Here is a 16,197-nt window from a genome sequence, read left to right on the forward strand (position 1 = left end):
CTACCTCCAACTCCCTCAGGGTCAGTCGTTTTTCTAAGAAACGAGCTGGGGGTTGATCTCTGTCTTCGGTTGGGGTCTCCCTCTGGAACAGCCTCCATGCCACTCTAAAACTTGAGGAGAACCATCTCCGGTTCCGGAAGCACCTCAAGACCTTCCTCTTCTTCTGCCTTCGCTCCCCCTCTCCCCTGCTGATTTGTTCTCTCTTGGCACCGTGCACCTGGCCACCCTCTGTCCTTCGGGCCCAGGTACCTGCTCATCCTGCCACTCTCCCGCAATGCCTCCGGGCCACCCCTTGCACTGGGGTCTGTATCTGTACCCATACAGCCCCCCCCCTTTTTCTTCCTGCACTTATCAGACCTACCCTGTCTGCTGCCTTACACCTAGCACTTGCAAATTGCTGGCTGCATTACCACTGTTTGTTGCCTTTACTTTTTATTTTTATTTATCTGTTTCTCCTCTGCTTCGCACTTTCCACTTCTCCCCCTTCCATGCACTCCCCCCCCCCTCTCCCATGCACTTGAGTGTTCTCAATGTCACTGGGCCTAGTAAGATCGCTGTTTTGTTCTCCCCTGTTCCCCTCCCTTGCCTTGTTGCGCTCTGAAACACTTGTGTATGAGCGCGATAGAAATAAAATATCAATCAATCAGTTAGGTAGGAGCTACCTCTGGGGAAACACATAGCATGCTGCGAATCTAACTTTGTACAGGATACAAACACTATTGGTCCATTTTATATTATCCAATATGCTCTAAATGTCCCTTGGGTGTGTTCTTTATTCTTCTTGATATACATTCCCAAACATGCACAGATAATATCACATAGCTAGGTTTGTATGGCACTGCTTGCCACAGGAGACAAAAGTAACTCCTGGTAGCTGTTGGTTTCAAGCTAATCAGGCTCCCCCTGGCTATACCCAAGAGCTAAATAGCTCCCAGCTCCTAGCAATTTCGCATCCTGCTCTTTCATTTTGAACTGTGTTGCTTGGAACTTGGGGGAGGGAACCCCAAGGATTGTGTGGAACTGTTTTGCCTTGAACGTGAGAAAGGTAATCTTGAGACTTTTGTGGAACTTTCTTGAACTTGGGGAAGGGAAGCTGAAAAGCAAAAGTCAAGAGCTGGACAAAAAACTCAGAACTTTATGTTGATCACAATTTTGTTCACCGTTGACATCCCTACACATTGTTTAGCTTTAGTTGTGAGGGCAAGGATAGGTTGTGGGCACAGACTTTCCTTAATTCTGTTCAGGAAGGGAAATTCCACCTTAGAATAAGGCAAGTTAGGCCTTCTACCATCCTGACATTTGAATTAATAAATGATATCTGTTTGAATCTGTTGTCTGTGTCTTGCATCATGATGTCTTCACATGTCAGAATTGGCCTAGAGAAGGCCTGGGGAAGGGAGATATTCACCCAACTTTGCTATTTTGTGGAAACAAGCCTAAAGAAGGCCAATCGAAGGAAGATATTCCCCCATCATTGCTGAACTGCCTAAATACCATCCAGAAGGAGGAAACCACCATCCTTCTGGAACCAGTGCATTACCTAGTTTATAGTTTTCTTTGGAATGTAAGGGAAGGAAATAGGTTTGGGACACAGGACAGTAGACCTTTTGATTTGAACAGACTTTCTGACGCCATCCTTAGTTTCATTTGAGGCAGGCAAATGCCTTTTAGTTATAGGGATAGCTAGGGTTCTTCGTTAATTTTCTGTTAAATAAAAGTGTATGCCAACAAGCATGCCACCTCTGCGTCCCGCTTCTGCTACTGCACCCTTACAAAAATTATTTACTAGGCAGATGGGAGACAAAAAGATCAGTTTGTTTTCTGATGATGAATACATTTCTGATAACTGCCAAATAACTGAAAAATGTTAGTTGCTAGTAGAGCAAGGTAAAAACGTCTGATTTGAGCAGCTTTGGTTTCTTACCATAAACACAAACCTGCAAAAATGCAGCATCACAAAGTTCTCAAAAAAACAAATGAGTGGGCTAATACATGACATATACTTGTGATTAGTAAAGGGCACCACTAATTGTTGATGTGCCAATGCCATAGTGCAGTAGTGTCAGGTCATTGCCCTCCATCGCCTGCACCGCGCATTTCTATGGGCATGGACTTTCCAGTGGTGGCTCGGACAACGGGCCAAACAGGCTCTGGAAGGACTACGATTCCCATGCACAAGGGACGCAGCAGGAAGAGGCGTGTGACATCATCACACTCCGTTACCATGCCGCACACTGGTATCGCAGTGTCTTGCTTCTCTTGCTCATAAGCAGAACGCTTGTCAGGAACAGTGCTCCTAAACTGCTGGAAAAGCAGCGAGTAGCTGCTTGGTTTCTGGCCATTGCTTTTAATCTTGTCTCCTCTGTGATCTCACCTTGCCTGCGTCTCTTTTTCTCTTTGGATCGATCTCTTGGATACCAAAAACCTGCCTGCTTTTTCAGACTTGGCCTCTTTTTGGATACCATACCTTGGAACAAGACCTCTGCTACACCTTGGAAGTGTACTGGAACCGAGTCTCAAGGTCTCCTCGCTCTCTGTAGTTGCGCCCTCGTGCCATTCGGGTTAGTTCCTTGAACCTTCTGTACTGTGCGTCCACCGTCAACTGGCGACTGGTGAGTCTTCCCTGGTCTATGGACTTCCTCATGTCTGGTAGAATACTTCTTGCACAGGTTCAATCATCTCTACGCACAATATATAGGTAGGACACAGGTATTTGGGAGGTGGATGGGGACTTTTTAGTGTACCTATGTGTATACAAGGTATTTAGTTATTGTTTGGTTCTTTTTGCAGCTTCTCCATGCATTCTGCTGCCTTTTCACCTGAACCTCTGGTCTAGTGGTGCGCTAGCATCCCAAAGGCTGCACTCTCAAGAAGAAAGTCTCCCTGTATAGGAGACCCACTACTTCTCAACCCAGGTGGGTTCACGACAAGTAGGTAGGCAAACTCACCTGGTAAATTCAGAGAATATTCTGTGACCAAAAAAAGAAAATTAGTAACATAAATGACACAACCCAAGTGTTTAATACAACCTTGTGTGTTGAGAGCCTGTGGCAAGCATGGGTTTCTCGGTTAAGTGCCCTTGTGATGGTGTAACTATGTGGAACTCTTTCCCAACTAGCCTGGTTGAAGGGAGGAGCTGTAACTAAGTTGGCTGGACTAGACTATTTCAAACAGTTTTCATTCAACTGACAAAGTGCATTTGTTCGGGCTTGAAATGCTTGCAAGCAATTTCCTGTTCCAATTTATGAACTGACTGACATTCACATATTGTGGTGAGTGCCTTTGAGCCTTGCTGATAATGTAATATGTTGTATTTTGCATCCTGCCTTAAAATGATACAAAGGACAGCAGCCCTTACGTGACACAGAGGATAGAGGTTCTTACGTGATGTACTTGGTGTATAGGATGAAAGCCCGCTCTGTGTTGCCTTCCTCAGTGTAGATTGTTGCCATTCTAATCATTTCGACACCAGAGCGATAGTAGCGAATGGGTGGGATGCTGTCATTCACATCTACAGAGCTGGCCGCCTGGACCAAAGCTCGGACTCTGTCGTCTGGGGCCAAACTGACATCGCTGTGTTCGGGCATGGTGGAAAAGGATTCTATCAAAGGAGAAAACACAGAGTTAATACAAACTGTCAAATGTGCCTTAAAACAAACCATGCTCACATCCTCAGCGACCCAGAACAAAAGGAGTCCGGTGGTAGAGAAAGGTCACATGCAAAACTACTCTCTCCATCTTGCGGACATTTACTAAATGCCCAATGAGGGCTAGAGCTTTATTCACCCTTTGTTTTTCGCACTACTGTAGGATCCTTCTTTCTGCCCCACCCATTTTCTTTTTCAAATATTTCTATTTCACTAGTCAGCATTACACAAAAGAGAAAGCAAACAAATAAAGCCAATACATTGTTTAGTGGTGCTATGGGAAAAAGCAATTTACAACATGGGCTATTTTAACATCAAACGTGGTTGCGCATCAAAAGTATTGATAGAAAAAGCATTTCTATATAAAATTGCCAGCTTGAATGTTTTCAAAATTTCAAGTGATCCAAGATAACAGTCCAACTTAATGAGGATTGTGAGATTTTAAGGTTGTATCTTTGCTCATTTCGACTTACAAACAATTTGCAATCAAGATGCAACTACCCAAAAATAATTAAAGAGAAAACTAATAGGAAACTAATCTCAACACAAAAAACTTTACAATTACAGTGGAAATTACACCACACAGTAATTGTAAAGTATTTTTTTATTGAGAACAGTTTTTCAATTTTTCTCTTTCATTAATATGAACCACGATCGTGGATCATTTGAAGTTTCAATTTATGAAATGCATTTTCATTTGAACTGTATGTAAATTTAGGTATCCGTTTAAGATTAACTTTATCTAATGGTTGTAACATATTTAATATTTTATGAAAGGATTGTAATGGACTTTGTTTACATGATGAGAATTGTAGATTAAGGATTACTGCAGGAAATTGTAGCAGGGGATCTCTTATTTTCAGCAGATACATGAAGGTACTATGTGTACTGTCCATATAGGTGTGTATGCCAATAGAAAGAATAATGTGGACTGCACCCTGTATCTGATGGGCCCTTTCATCGAAAGAAATAACTGCCCTCTGTGGTCTACAGATTTTACCAAAGTGAAAGAGCTGTACATCTCTCCTAACATCTCAGTATGGAGATGTACCAGGTGTTCAGTCTGCTGTACAGCAAGGAGATGGAAAAGCATGCAGTTGCCTTTCTACATTTCAAAGAGCCAAAGCATTCAAGTGCCTAGACAAAAGACAGATTTTCAAAATGTAAACTCCAGGCATTTCAATAGAAAAAATGTATTTCTGCCTTGTGCCTCCTATACATTTCACTTATGAGAAGCACCAGGGTGTCTGAGTCTATTTAACATTTCAGACTGGGAATGCATTAGGGGTTGTGTTACTCCAACACATTTCAGTATGGAAATGCACCATGGGGGATCAGTGAGGGAGTGGAACAGTTTTCATAACATGTACTGAAGAGCTTTTTGTCATTCGATTTATGATACCTTTTAGTTAATATTCAAAAGCTATTCCAGTCTTGGACTCTGAAGTATCATGCAATAATCAAGCCAATTTAAAACTTCTCTGTGAGCCTAGCGCAGATTTCCAAGCTTCAAAGATATATAGTGTTTGATGATGTGTCATAGATGGGAGACTGACTAGGAGAGCCATCACATAGCAGAGAGAGGATTTCTAGCTCCTCGCCAGCCACTCTGACAACAATGGTACTCATGATCACCTCAACTTTCCAAGGAGCTGAAGAAGGAAGCAGGCTCTTCAGAGGCCCTCACAGGAACATGCAGTTTTGGACAGGTCTGTGTTCTGGAGGCCACAGTTCTGTGGTTGAAGCAGACACCCATGGAAGTGGGGCCCCTGGAGGCTCACTGGAGCGCTAACCATAACCCGCTGAACCTAGGAGAGAAAGTGCACCTGAGGGTTTGAAGAAAATAAAGCCCCAGAATGATGCTGAACTTGTTTTCAGCACCCTCAATTAAGAAGTATGCGGGGGAGGAGGGGGCTTTCCTAGTGTGATGAATTAAATGGTTTCATCACTTCTTTCGCGGCAGTGGCCTCTCCCTATGTAGCCAGGGGAGGGCAACTGCAACCGGATCCTGACCCTGTGGGAGGCTATATTAGGGCGGCTACATGGGCGAAGGCGACCCTCGGGGGGAGTGACATGACATCGTCAGTCAAGACCTATTATCCCCCTTTTCCTTTTGAGGATACCCCATCCCTTCCCCATGCCTTAACGGTATATATCCATACCTCCATTCACTCACTTAGGAAGGCTGCTGAAAACCCTAAAACACGAAAGAACAAGTTACTTACCAACTGGTAAGGTTCTTTCAAATGGATGTTCCTCCAACGCATTCCACATCTTTGACATGTAATGTCCACAGCTGTGCACTTCGGAAACCTTTTCGGCAGAGGGCGTCCTGTGTCGATGGCGTTGAGTCCATGTCCCTCAAAGGCCTCCGTCGAGGGTGATGTCACAGGATGTTATAAATAGGACGCACAGCGCCCATAGCCTCAGTTTAAGTTTTTCCCTCAGAACGTGTGGCACCAGACTGATGCCTGCTGGACTGCACTTAGCCTTGCGGAAACGGATGCTGCAATTGCATAGGAAATTCTCCTGAGGGGCAGGCTGGGAGGGCGATGTGTTATGTGATGGAGGAACATCCAGGAGAAAGAACGTTACCAGTTGGTAAGTAACTTGTTCTTCGAATGTATTGTGTCCTCCAACGCATTCCACATCTTTGACAGACTCCCAAAGCAGTACCAGTAAATGGAGGAGGGAAAAGAATTTAGAGTACCCAATTAGATTGCGGAATAAAGAACTGCCGCCTTCCCAAAGGCGATATCCTGACCATGGATCGTATCCAGGGAATAATGTTTAACAAATGCATGGATTGAAGCCCAAGTAGCGACATCACAAATATTCCTAATAGGAATACCCCGCTGGAGGGTGGTGGAAGTAGCCACGCCCCTAGTGGAATGAGCTCTCAACCCTTCAGGAGGGTCTTTACCCACCAACCGGTAACACTACGGAATGGTGAGGATAATCCACCTGGACAAGGTGTTTGGTGACAGCCTGGCCCAATCGATGTCCAGCATATCCTACAAAGAGTTTATCCTCCACTCTGACCCTGGACATCCTACAAATGTAAAAGCTAAGAGCTCTCCTAGGATCCAACCGATGGAGACGCTCCTCTTCCTTACCAGGATGAGGAGGAGGGTAGAAAGATGGAAGAACCACCTTTTGACTCAAATGATATTCAGAGACTACCTTAGGGAGAAAAGAGGGACGTACCCGCAGTACAGAGCCCTGTCCTTGTGAAACACAGTAAAGGGTGGCTTAGATGAAAGTGCCTGCAATTCACTCACTCTGCGAGCGGAAGTAACCGGAACCAAGAACACAGTCTTGAAGGACAGTAATCTCAAAAGGACAAGAGTGCAAAGGTTCAAATGGAGCACCCATGAGAAACTTCAAAACCAAATTCAAATCCCAAACCGGCACCTGGAAAGGTGACGGGTGACGGCGGAAATACATCAGTCAGTCCTTTAAGAAACTGAGAAATCAAGGAATCTTAAAGTAAGAACATTCTTCAGGCGAGTGCTTAAAAACAGACAGCGCCGCAAGGTAACCCTTAATGGTACCCATTTGAAAGCCCCTGTGGGCCAAAGAAAGTAAAAAAGACCAAACCATAGGAATGGAGCAGCGAAAAGGATCAACATTGTGATCTATCCCCCAGTTGCATAACTTGCGCCAACGGCAACGGTACAGGGATTTTGTTGCAGACCGCCTGGCCGAAAGCAACACCTCCATCACGTCATCCAGCAGGTCCCAATCCTTATACCTCAACATTTCAGATACCAAGCGTGAAGGTTGAGAGTCTTGACCTCTGGATGGAGAACCTGACCCCCCCCCCACGCGAGTGCAGATCATCTCGGTAGGGAAGACGGCGTGGAAGGCAGATGGACATTTCCAGAAGGTCCGGGTTCCACGCTCTCCTGGCCCAATCCGGAGCAATGAGGATCATGTGGGAACCGAACCTCCGCAACACTTGAGGAATGACAGGGACTGGAGCAAACACGTACAGAAGTGGGAATGACCGATCCACCACAAACACGTCTCCTAAAGGCTCCTCTTGGAGAAAATTCCCTGGAGCAGAATCTCTCACACTTCCGGTTGACACTGGTGGCGAAGAAATCCACTTGCGGGGTTCCCCAAAGGGCAAAGATCTCCTGAAGGACTTCCTGAGCCAACTCCCACTCGTGGGAGACCGTGCTCTGCCTGCTCAGAGCATCCGCCGCCGCATTGTCGTCTCCGGCAAGATGAACTGCTGAGATCGAAATTTCCTGCTGGATGGCATAGAACCAGAGCTGCATTGCCTTTCTGCACAACGGAGGTGATCCTACCCCCAACATCCCTTTTATTGAGGTAATGCATGTCCACTGTGTTGTCCGTCAAGATCAGGACACTCTTCCCGCGTGCAGAGGGCAGAAACGCCTTCAGGGCTAGCCTGATGGCCCTCAGCTTAAACAAATTGATGTGGAGTTTGGACTCCGACGGAGGCCAACGACCGCTGGCGGTCAAGTCGTTGGCGTGACAACCCCATCCTGTGAGGTAAGCATCCATCACTACCGTCACCTCCGGCCACAGTTGCCAAAACTGTTCCCCCCCGCATCAGGTTCCCTTCGTTGGCCCACCACAGAAGACTCTGGGAGACCGAGAGTGGAATCTGAACGGGATCCAACATCTTGCCGGAGAACTGTGACCACTGCATCTTGAGAGCCCACTGCAGGGATCTCATCCGCAGCCGGGCCTCTGGCACCAGAAAAATGCAGGATGCCATGAGGCCGAGCAACCTTAAGAATTCGAAACCCGGGAGACTCTGGGCATGTTGAAATTTGTCCACCATCTGCACAATGTGATGAGCCCTCACCTGGGGAGGCGAACACTTCCCCAAGGACGTGTCAAATACAGCCCCAATGTACTGGAGTTGTTGGGAAGGTGTCAGATGCGACGTCTTGAAATTCAGGGAGACGCCAGCCTGTGGAGGGCGAGGCAGGTGACACTGAGATGATCCAAATCTAGCTCGGGAGAACGTGCCCGGATCAGCCAGTCGTCCAGGTAGGGGTAGATGTGAATCCCCCCCTCACCTGAGGTACGCTGCCACCACCAGCATGAGCTTGGTGAAGGACCCTCGGGCGGAGGTCAATCCGAATGGCAGGACCCGAAACTGAAAGTGCGAGTCGCCAGCCGCAAACCTCAGGTACTTTCAGTGCACGGGATGGATCGGCACATGAAAGTAAGCATCCTTGAGGTCGAGAGACAACAACCAATCCTGAAGATGAAGGGCCTGGAGGACTTGAGAAAAAACTTGCTGCGCAAGGAGCGGATCCAGAAGCTTCAAAGAGAGTTTCCCCAGTGGATTGTCGTGAGGCCGCTGAAGGAAAGGAAGGCAGTAGCCGTGTGCTATGGTATCCAGAACCCATGCATCTGAAGTAATGGCCCGCCATTCTTCGAGATGCTGAGACAGCCTGCCCCCAACCGGCGAACCATGGGACATGGCCTCATGACTGTTTAGAAGGCAAAGAGGCAGCTGCCTGAGCGGCTTTGGCACCACGATTTCCCTGACCACCACGGGTACTCTTTGCTGGCCCCTTTGACTGGGGGCCCCTCTCGTTCTAACAAAGGAGGAGTAGTAACGAAAGGAACCTCCCCTCCCCTGCTGTCCCCTAGGACAAAAAGGCGGAGGTTGACCCACTGTGGTGCTTAAAGATTTTGCCACAGCTTTTGAGGTCTGTAACCTCTCAAGGCTCTCGTCAGCCTTGCTGCCAAATAAATGTGCGCTATCAAAGGGCATGTTCAGAAGACGAACCTGCACATCCGTCGCAAACCCCGACTTCCACTACCACGCAAATCTGCGCATAATGGTGCTTGCAGCCATGGACCGGCTAACACTGTCAGCCGTATCCAAACCCGACTGAAGGGACTCAGACATGGCATCCTTGCCGTCCTGCACGATAGCAAGGAACCCATCCCTTTCTTCCCTCTCGCGAATATGCTCAGCCGCAAAAGAAACAATTCCACAGAGTGTGTGTAAATTTTGCCAAGGCACACGTGGAGTTGGCCGATTTTAAGGCCATGCTCCCAGCAGAAAATACCTTCCGGCCCCCCCAACCCTCGAAGCGCTTGTCGTCCCTATCCAAAGGGATGGAAGGGTACGCCGCCTGCCTCGAGGTGGCCGTAGCCGCCTGAACCACCAAACTCTCAGGAGTGGGGCGAGTAGATAAGTAGCTGGGGTCGATAACGGAAGGCTGGTATTTCTTGGTCAAAGACTTATTAACAGCTGGAATCGATTCCGGGGACTGCCAAGCAGCTGCCGCCCTTTTCTGTAAGGAAAGATGAAATGGCAAAACCGGGTCAGAGGACGGACCCTGATCTAGAATGTCCGTCAGATCATCCTACACAAATTCTTCAGGAGGACTGGACCAGCCCAGATACTCCGAGACCCGAGCCATGAGCTTCCTGTATGAAGTCTCTGCACGAGCCCCAGGCTCAGGTCTACCGAATTCAACTTCCAGGGAAGTGTCCAACCCACTGGCATCATGGAGGGTCTGCCTCAACTCCTCCAATTGACTATCTAAAGAAAAATGTGGAGTTTCATCAAGGTCATCAGGGTCCTCAAACTCAGACCTTTCCTTCTCTTCATAAATGTCAGCCAGAGGGAGGTGAAACACAGGTCTGGTGACAGAAAAGGGCCTGGAGTCCAAAACTGGCCTACAGACTTCACCGAAGCCTTCCTAGGAGGATCCACGATGTCCGGGAACTCCAAAGGCAAATTTCGAGAAAAAATCCTGAAGGCGCCGAGAGCGGCAACAACCGCGACGCCGGGAGCGTCGAAGGCTTCGAGGTCAACAGAGGTGCCGACCACGTCATGGGCTGGTAAAATGGCAAGGCGTCAACATCCGAGTCGGACGGGCACGGCGCCGACCAAGTCAATACCGGCCTCAAGCCCTCCGTAGGTAGCTGCGGTCTCGCTGGGGATGAGGAACCGAGACCTAGAGACACGTCTCTTGCGACTGTTCGATTCATTGTCCATACGGAACCTCGAAGGTTCCCGATGTGAGTCGCGTTGTGAACCCGAGCCGGAAGGCGTGCGAGCCACAGTAGGAGATCGATCCTGGCCGGCTTTGTCGGAATGCACGACGGGGCCAGTGCCCTGCGATTGAAAAAAATCGCTAACATGGATTGTTTTAACACTGCCCATTCCTCCGGAGTCGAGGACTTTGTAGGGCACGTAACCTTCCTCGAGGCACCATCCTCCGAGGACGACTGGGAAGGCGACCAGTGAGAGCGCTTCCTAGAGTGCCGGGACGAGGAAGACGAGTGGCAGGAACCACTCCGGGACCGAGATCCCGGGATTCCTTCCGACGCGGTGAGTCGCCCCTCGAGTCGTCAGTGGAAACCCTCTTGGACTTGGAAGTACGGGACTTAACAGGCTTAGAGCCCCTACCTACCTGGAGCTTCTCCTTCCACTCCCACCAGGCCTTGGCAGTCAGGGACTGGCATTTCAAGCAGTCGTCGGTGTCGGGCGACTCGCCAAGGCATCACAAACAAATGCGGTGGGGGTCGGTGAGCGACATTTTCGACTTGCAGTCCCGGCAGGTCATGAAGCCAGACCGCGGAGTCGGAGGGGGTTGAAGAGAAAGACATCGTAATGATAAACACACAAGGTGCGCTGAGTCTCACGAAGTTAACAGATTCACAGAAAAAACGGAACTGAGGCAACGGGCACCGTGCGTCCTATTCATAACATCCTGTGACGTCAGCCTCGACGGAGGCCTTCGAGGGACATGGACCCGACGCCATCGACGCAGGACGCCCTCTGCCGAAAAAGTTTCCGAAGTGCACAGCTGTGGACATTACATGTCAAAGATGTGGAATGCGTTGGAGGACACAATCCATTCGAAATACTGTCACAAAGAAGATGAGCCGAGTAATGAGGATCATTGGAGACAAAGAGCACAAGCTACACTCTAGTTGTTCCAAGAACAGGACTGATGCTGGGAGACTTAAACCGGAGAAGCAACTGACAAGGAGACGCTGGATAAAGAACTCTAGTCCTCTCTGTGTCGACCGTGGGACTGTGGGGCAGTTGCGAGATCCGTGGAGCCAACTGGCTTACCCAAGAGACAGAGCAGAGCCGACTGTAGAGGAGGCACCCTGCAAGGACACCAGAAGCAGAAGAAAGGCTTCCGAGCGTTTACAGGTACCGAAAGGCAGCCTCCACACTGCCGGAGAGACGCAGAACAGAGGAGCGGGAGCCGCGAGAGGCACAGTCCCTGCGAAGCAGAGGCAGCGAAAAGGTAGCAGAACGCCAAGGAGCTGGCACAGGAGAATCTACACACGCTGAAGAGAGAAGAAGAGAGAGAAGAGACAGAGAGAGAGAGACAGAGAGAGAGACTAGATCTTGACTCTGGGGTTGGATCCACAAGGGAGAATCACCAGAGTGGAGAGTTCTTAGGGATTGTGGGGGGGAGAATACCCACGGGTGAGACATGGTATTCCCTACGTCATGACGACCTACCCCACCTTCACTCTAAGTTTATGGGTTATTGCCAACCCTGTGCCATCTTCGCTCCTTCACTCCTACAAAGTATAGGGGTCAGAAATAGGCAAAGTGGAGTAATATCACCTTCCTATCACAAACCATATTCAAATGCTAGTGCGAGAACAAAACAGCGGCGAATACGATCCACTACTGATCACATAAACCATTCTAGGAGTGCGAAGAAAGCAGAGCAATCACGAGGGACATACACTTCCTACTGTAAATCCCAATCCATCAGTTTCCCTCTACTCCCACAAAATGTTAAGAAGAGGAGAGCGCCTAAGGGCGAGACATGGTATCGCCCCTTTCCTAACACTGACTTACCCTCCCCTTCCCTCAGCCTTCATGGGCTACTTCCACTCATGTTCTATTCTACCCCATGAGTCCCCACAAAGTACTGAGAAGAGGAAGAAGCCTTGAAGAGGCAGGCACACTTCCCATAGAAAACACCACTCTAGTACTGGGACGAAGAAGAGGGATTTGGAGGAATACAGAAATGAAGGTCAGGTATGTCCCATTCATCGGGTTAACTATGGCCAGGCAAAAGAGGCCAAGGACTTGCACCTGAAATCCGTTGACAGGGTTCAGGTGTATGAAAGGTGGCGCATAAAGTAGAAGGAAGTTCGTCAGGAGAGAGCAGCAGGCCGTCCAGTCCAGCCTGTGATGAGTCTGGAGAGCAGAGCGCAGAGACGATGAAGTTGCAGAGTAAAGCAGTATTGCGAAGCGTGGCGAGGGAGCTGTGTCTCCAGGGAGCCTACGAGGTCGGAAGAAGGGAACCGTGTGGCAGGTCGGTCCCATCATTGTGGAAGAGCAGTGCTCGTTCTACTGGGCAAGGAAGCCGACCAAGGAGTGTCTGAAGGGCAGGAGGTGAGACCATGACCTCGGGTGTAAAAAAAACATGTGAGCGGATAAGCCTTGATATTCAGGAGTGCGGCCAGTGAGTTTCAAGTAAATGCAAGAAGCACGGTATGCGAACAAATGAAAGTTGCTGATGAAAGCTGTTCTAATACATTGCATCACAGTGGTCACGTGCAGCCATCACTTTGTCGAAAGTCTCAGATCTAGAGACAATGAGAGAATAAGCGGATGGGATGCCAGCAATGGACCGTCTGGAAACTAGGTAATAGAGTAGTGGCGTATAAGGAAATCATATGCATACGGAGGTCTCTGAACGATTCAATGTGAATTGAAATTATTCCAAGCAAGAACTTGATAAAGAGCTGTTTGAAAACATCAGAAGAGGGAGATGGCAGTCAAGTGCTTGATCTGGAAAACCAGTTAAAAGGAGAAATGTATTTTTTATTTTATTTTATTGGGCATTTGTAAGGCACTATACATCAAGAAATTGTGTTTCAAAGCGCCCAGAGGGCAAAGGGAAGAGAACCAGGGAAAGCAAGACAATGGAATATGATTACGGAATATGATAACAGTGAGCAAAATACAATAGTGGTCCTACTAGGCCTTGTGAACATTTGGCGCATGCAAGTGCAGTGAGAGAGAAGGGACAGAGGAAGTGCTAGAGGTTCCACAGGGGGGTGGGTGTGCAAGAGAGCCAGTTGCAAGGCAACAGGTAAGTGCCAGCAAGTGACCACTTGGTGGAAGAGGGTGTCACCAGCCAATACAATAGGTGCAGGCCTGAAGGTGCCCAAAGACAAGTGCAGGGGGAGGGCGGATGCTGCAGGCGACTGGACAGAAGGCCAGGGCCCAGAAGGACCCATAAGGACACATAAGGACCCAGGCCACCAATCAAAGTGATTGTGGCGGCTTAGCAAGGGAGGCAGAGAGGGGAGGAGGAGGAGGAGAAGAAGAAGGTCTTGAGGTGTTTGCAGAACATGCGATCTGGTTCAAAACGGAGAGAAGAACAAGTTACTTACCCCTGGTAACGTTCTTTCAACCGGATGTTCCTCTGACGTATTCCTCATCTTATGATATCTTCGTTTCCAGCATCAACTGCTTCGGAAAAAAAAAACTAAGCAGAGGGCGTTGTGCGTCGAGAAGGTCGACTATATCCCTCGAGGGCTTCCATCTCGGCTGACGTCATTGTTGAGTACATATACTACGCGCAGTGCCCGTTGGCTTCAGTTCTGTTTTTTCGCCACCCATATGCAGAATTACTGCTCTTGATAAGTGCCTTTAATTTTTCAGACCCTTAAAGAGCTCAAGGTCTAAAGCTCGGGAATTCTACAGTGGGGTAGGTTGGGAAGGCGATGAGGAATACGTGGGAGGAACATCCAGTCGAAAGAACGTTACCAGGAGTAACTAACTTGCTCTTCGAATGGATTGTGTCCTCCCACGTATTCGATAGACTCCCAAAGCAGCATTAGGTTCTTTTGGAGGAGGGAGTAAGAATTTGAGAATTCTTGTTTGACCAGAATGGAGCATAGAACTGCCTTCCCAAATCTTCCTTCACTGTTAGAGGTGTTTAAAACAATAATGTTTTGTGAACGTGTGGATGGTGGACCATGTAGCTGCCTCGCAGATATCCTTTATTGAAACTCCCCTTTGAAGGGCAGAGGAAGTTGCTATGCCTCTAGTGGACTGAGCCCTTAAATCTTCGGGTGGATCTTTCTCAGCTAGCCTGTAGCACTCTGAAATTGTCAGTATGATCCATCTGGATAGTCCGTTTGGTAACGGACAGACCTAGTTTGTGTCCTGTATAACCAATGACAAGTTGGGTGTGCTGTCACAACTTTGCCATCCTTGAAACATAAAACCATAGAGCTCTCCTTGGATCGAGTATATGACATTTTTCTTCGTCCTTGTCTGGGTGAGGGGAGGACAGAAGCACCGTTTTTTGTGCACAAAATAGTTTTGCAAGTTAGTAGCTTTAAAGGGCAGGAATGGAGTGGCTCGAAAGGAGGGCACGTCAAAAACTTTAAAACAAAGTTAAGGTCCCAAGTTGGTATTTGGAACGATGTAGGAGGAAACACATTCATGAGTCCTTTAAGAAATTGAATTAAGGGTATTTTTAAGTTGGATATCTCTTCAGAGGAGCGCTTGAATATGGAAAGCGCTGCTAGATAACCCTTGATTGTTCCAATCCGGAGCCCCAGATTTGCCAAATGTAGTTGAAATGATAGCACCGTAGGTGTATCGCATACGAAAGGGTCCCCATCATTTTCCCTACACCAGCTGCAGAACTTCTTCCAACAGCAGGATTTTCTTGCTGGCCTTCCGACCAAAAGCAAAATCTCCATTACGTCATCCGGGAGGACCCAATCATTGTACCTCGGCTTCTCAGAAACCACTCATGAAGGCTGAGTGTCTTGATCTCTGGATGGAGAACCCAATTCTTCTCTCGCGAGAGAAGGTCCTCTCTTTGTGGAAGACTTACTGGAGGGCAGATGGACATGTCCAGAAGGTCCGGGTACCATGTCCTCCTGGCCCAATCCGGGGCAATTAGGATCATGGATTTCCCAAACTTTCTCAACCTACGAACACGGCCCCTAGATCTCCTCTTTGAGGAACTCCCTGGAGCAAAACAGTTTGAACTTCCGGTTGACACTGGTTGCGAACAGATCCACTTGAGGGTTTCCCCAAAGGGTGAAGATCTCTTGAGGGAATTCCTGATCTACTTCCAACTCGTGGGAGACTGTGCTCTGCCTGCTCAGAGCGTCCACTGCTGTGTTCTCCTCTCCGGCTAGGTGAACTGCAGAAAGGGAGATTACTTCTTGAATTGACCAGAACCAGAGCTGCATTGCCTCTCTGCACAGTAGTCGTGACCCTATGCCTCCTCTCTTGTTGAGGTAGTACATGGCCACCGTGTTGTCCGTCATTATCAGCTCCAAAAGATTGATGTGTAGTTTGGACTCTGATGGAGACCAATGAACGCTGATTGTCAGATCATTGGCGTGGGCTTCCCACCCCTCGAGCGAGGCGTCCGTCACCACTGTTATCTCCCGCCATGGTTGCCAAAAGGATTCTCCCTTCAGAATGTTGTCCTCGCAGGGCACACAGAAGGTCCAGTGCGACTCTGCTTGGAACCTGAAGGAGGTCTGACATCCTGCCTCAGAATTGGGACCATTGAGTTCT

General features: G+C 48.4%; 1 protein-coding gene across 4 annotated transcripts in view; it reads right to left on the reverse strand.

Annotated features, from left to right (window-relative positions):
* STAMBP (STAM binding protein) overlaps positions 1–16,197 on the reverse strand; it is a 675,416-nt gene that overhangs the window by 638,135 nt on the left and 21,084 nt on the right. For all 4 annotated transcript variants that reach the window (XM_069618921.1, XM_069618923.1, XM_069618924.1 and 1 more), the window contains exon 2: positions 3,385–3,601. In XM_069618921.1, the coding sequence (XP_069475022.1) occupies positions 3,385–3,587 (203 nt within the window). In that variant the 5' untranslated portion in view covers positions 3,588–3,601. The remainder of the gene's footprint in view (positions 1–3,384; positions 3,602–16,197) is intronic.

The sequence above is a fragment of the Ambystoma mexicanum genome, chromosome 10 (assembly GCF_040938575.1).
Source record: "Ambystoma mexicanum isolate Mex_15411 chromosome 10, UKY_AmexF1_1, whole genome shotgun sequence".
NCBI classification, from domain to species: Eukaryota; Metazoa; Chordata; class Amphibia; order Caudata; family Ambystomatidae; genus Ambystoma; species Ambystoma mexicanum.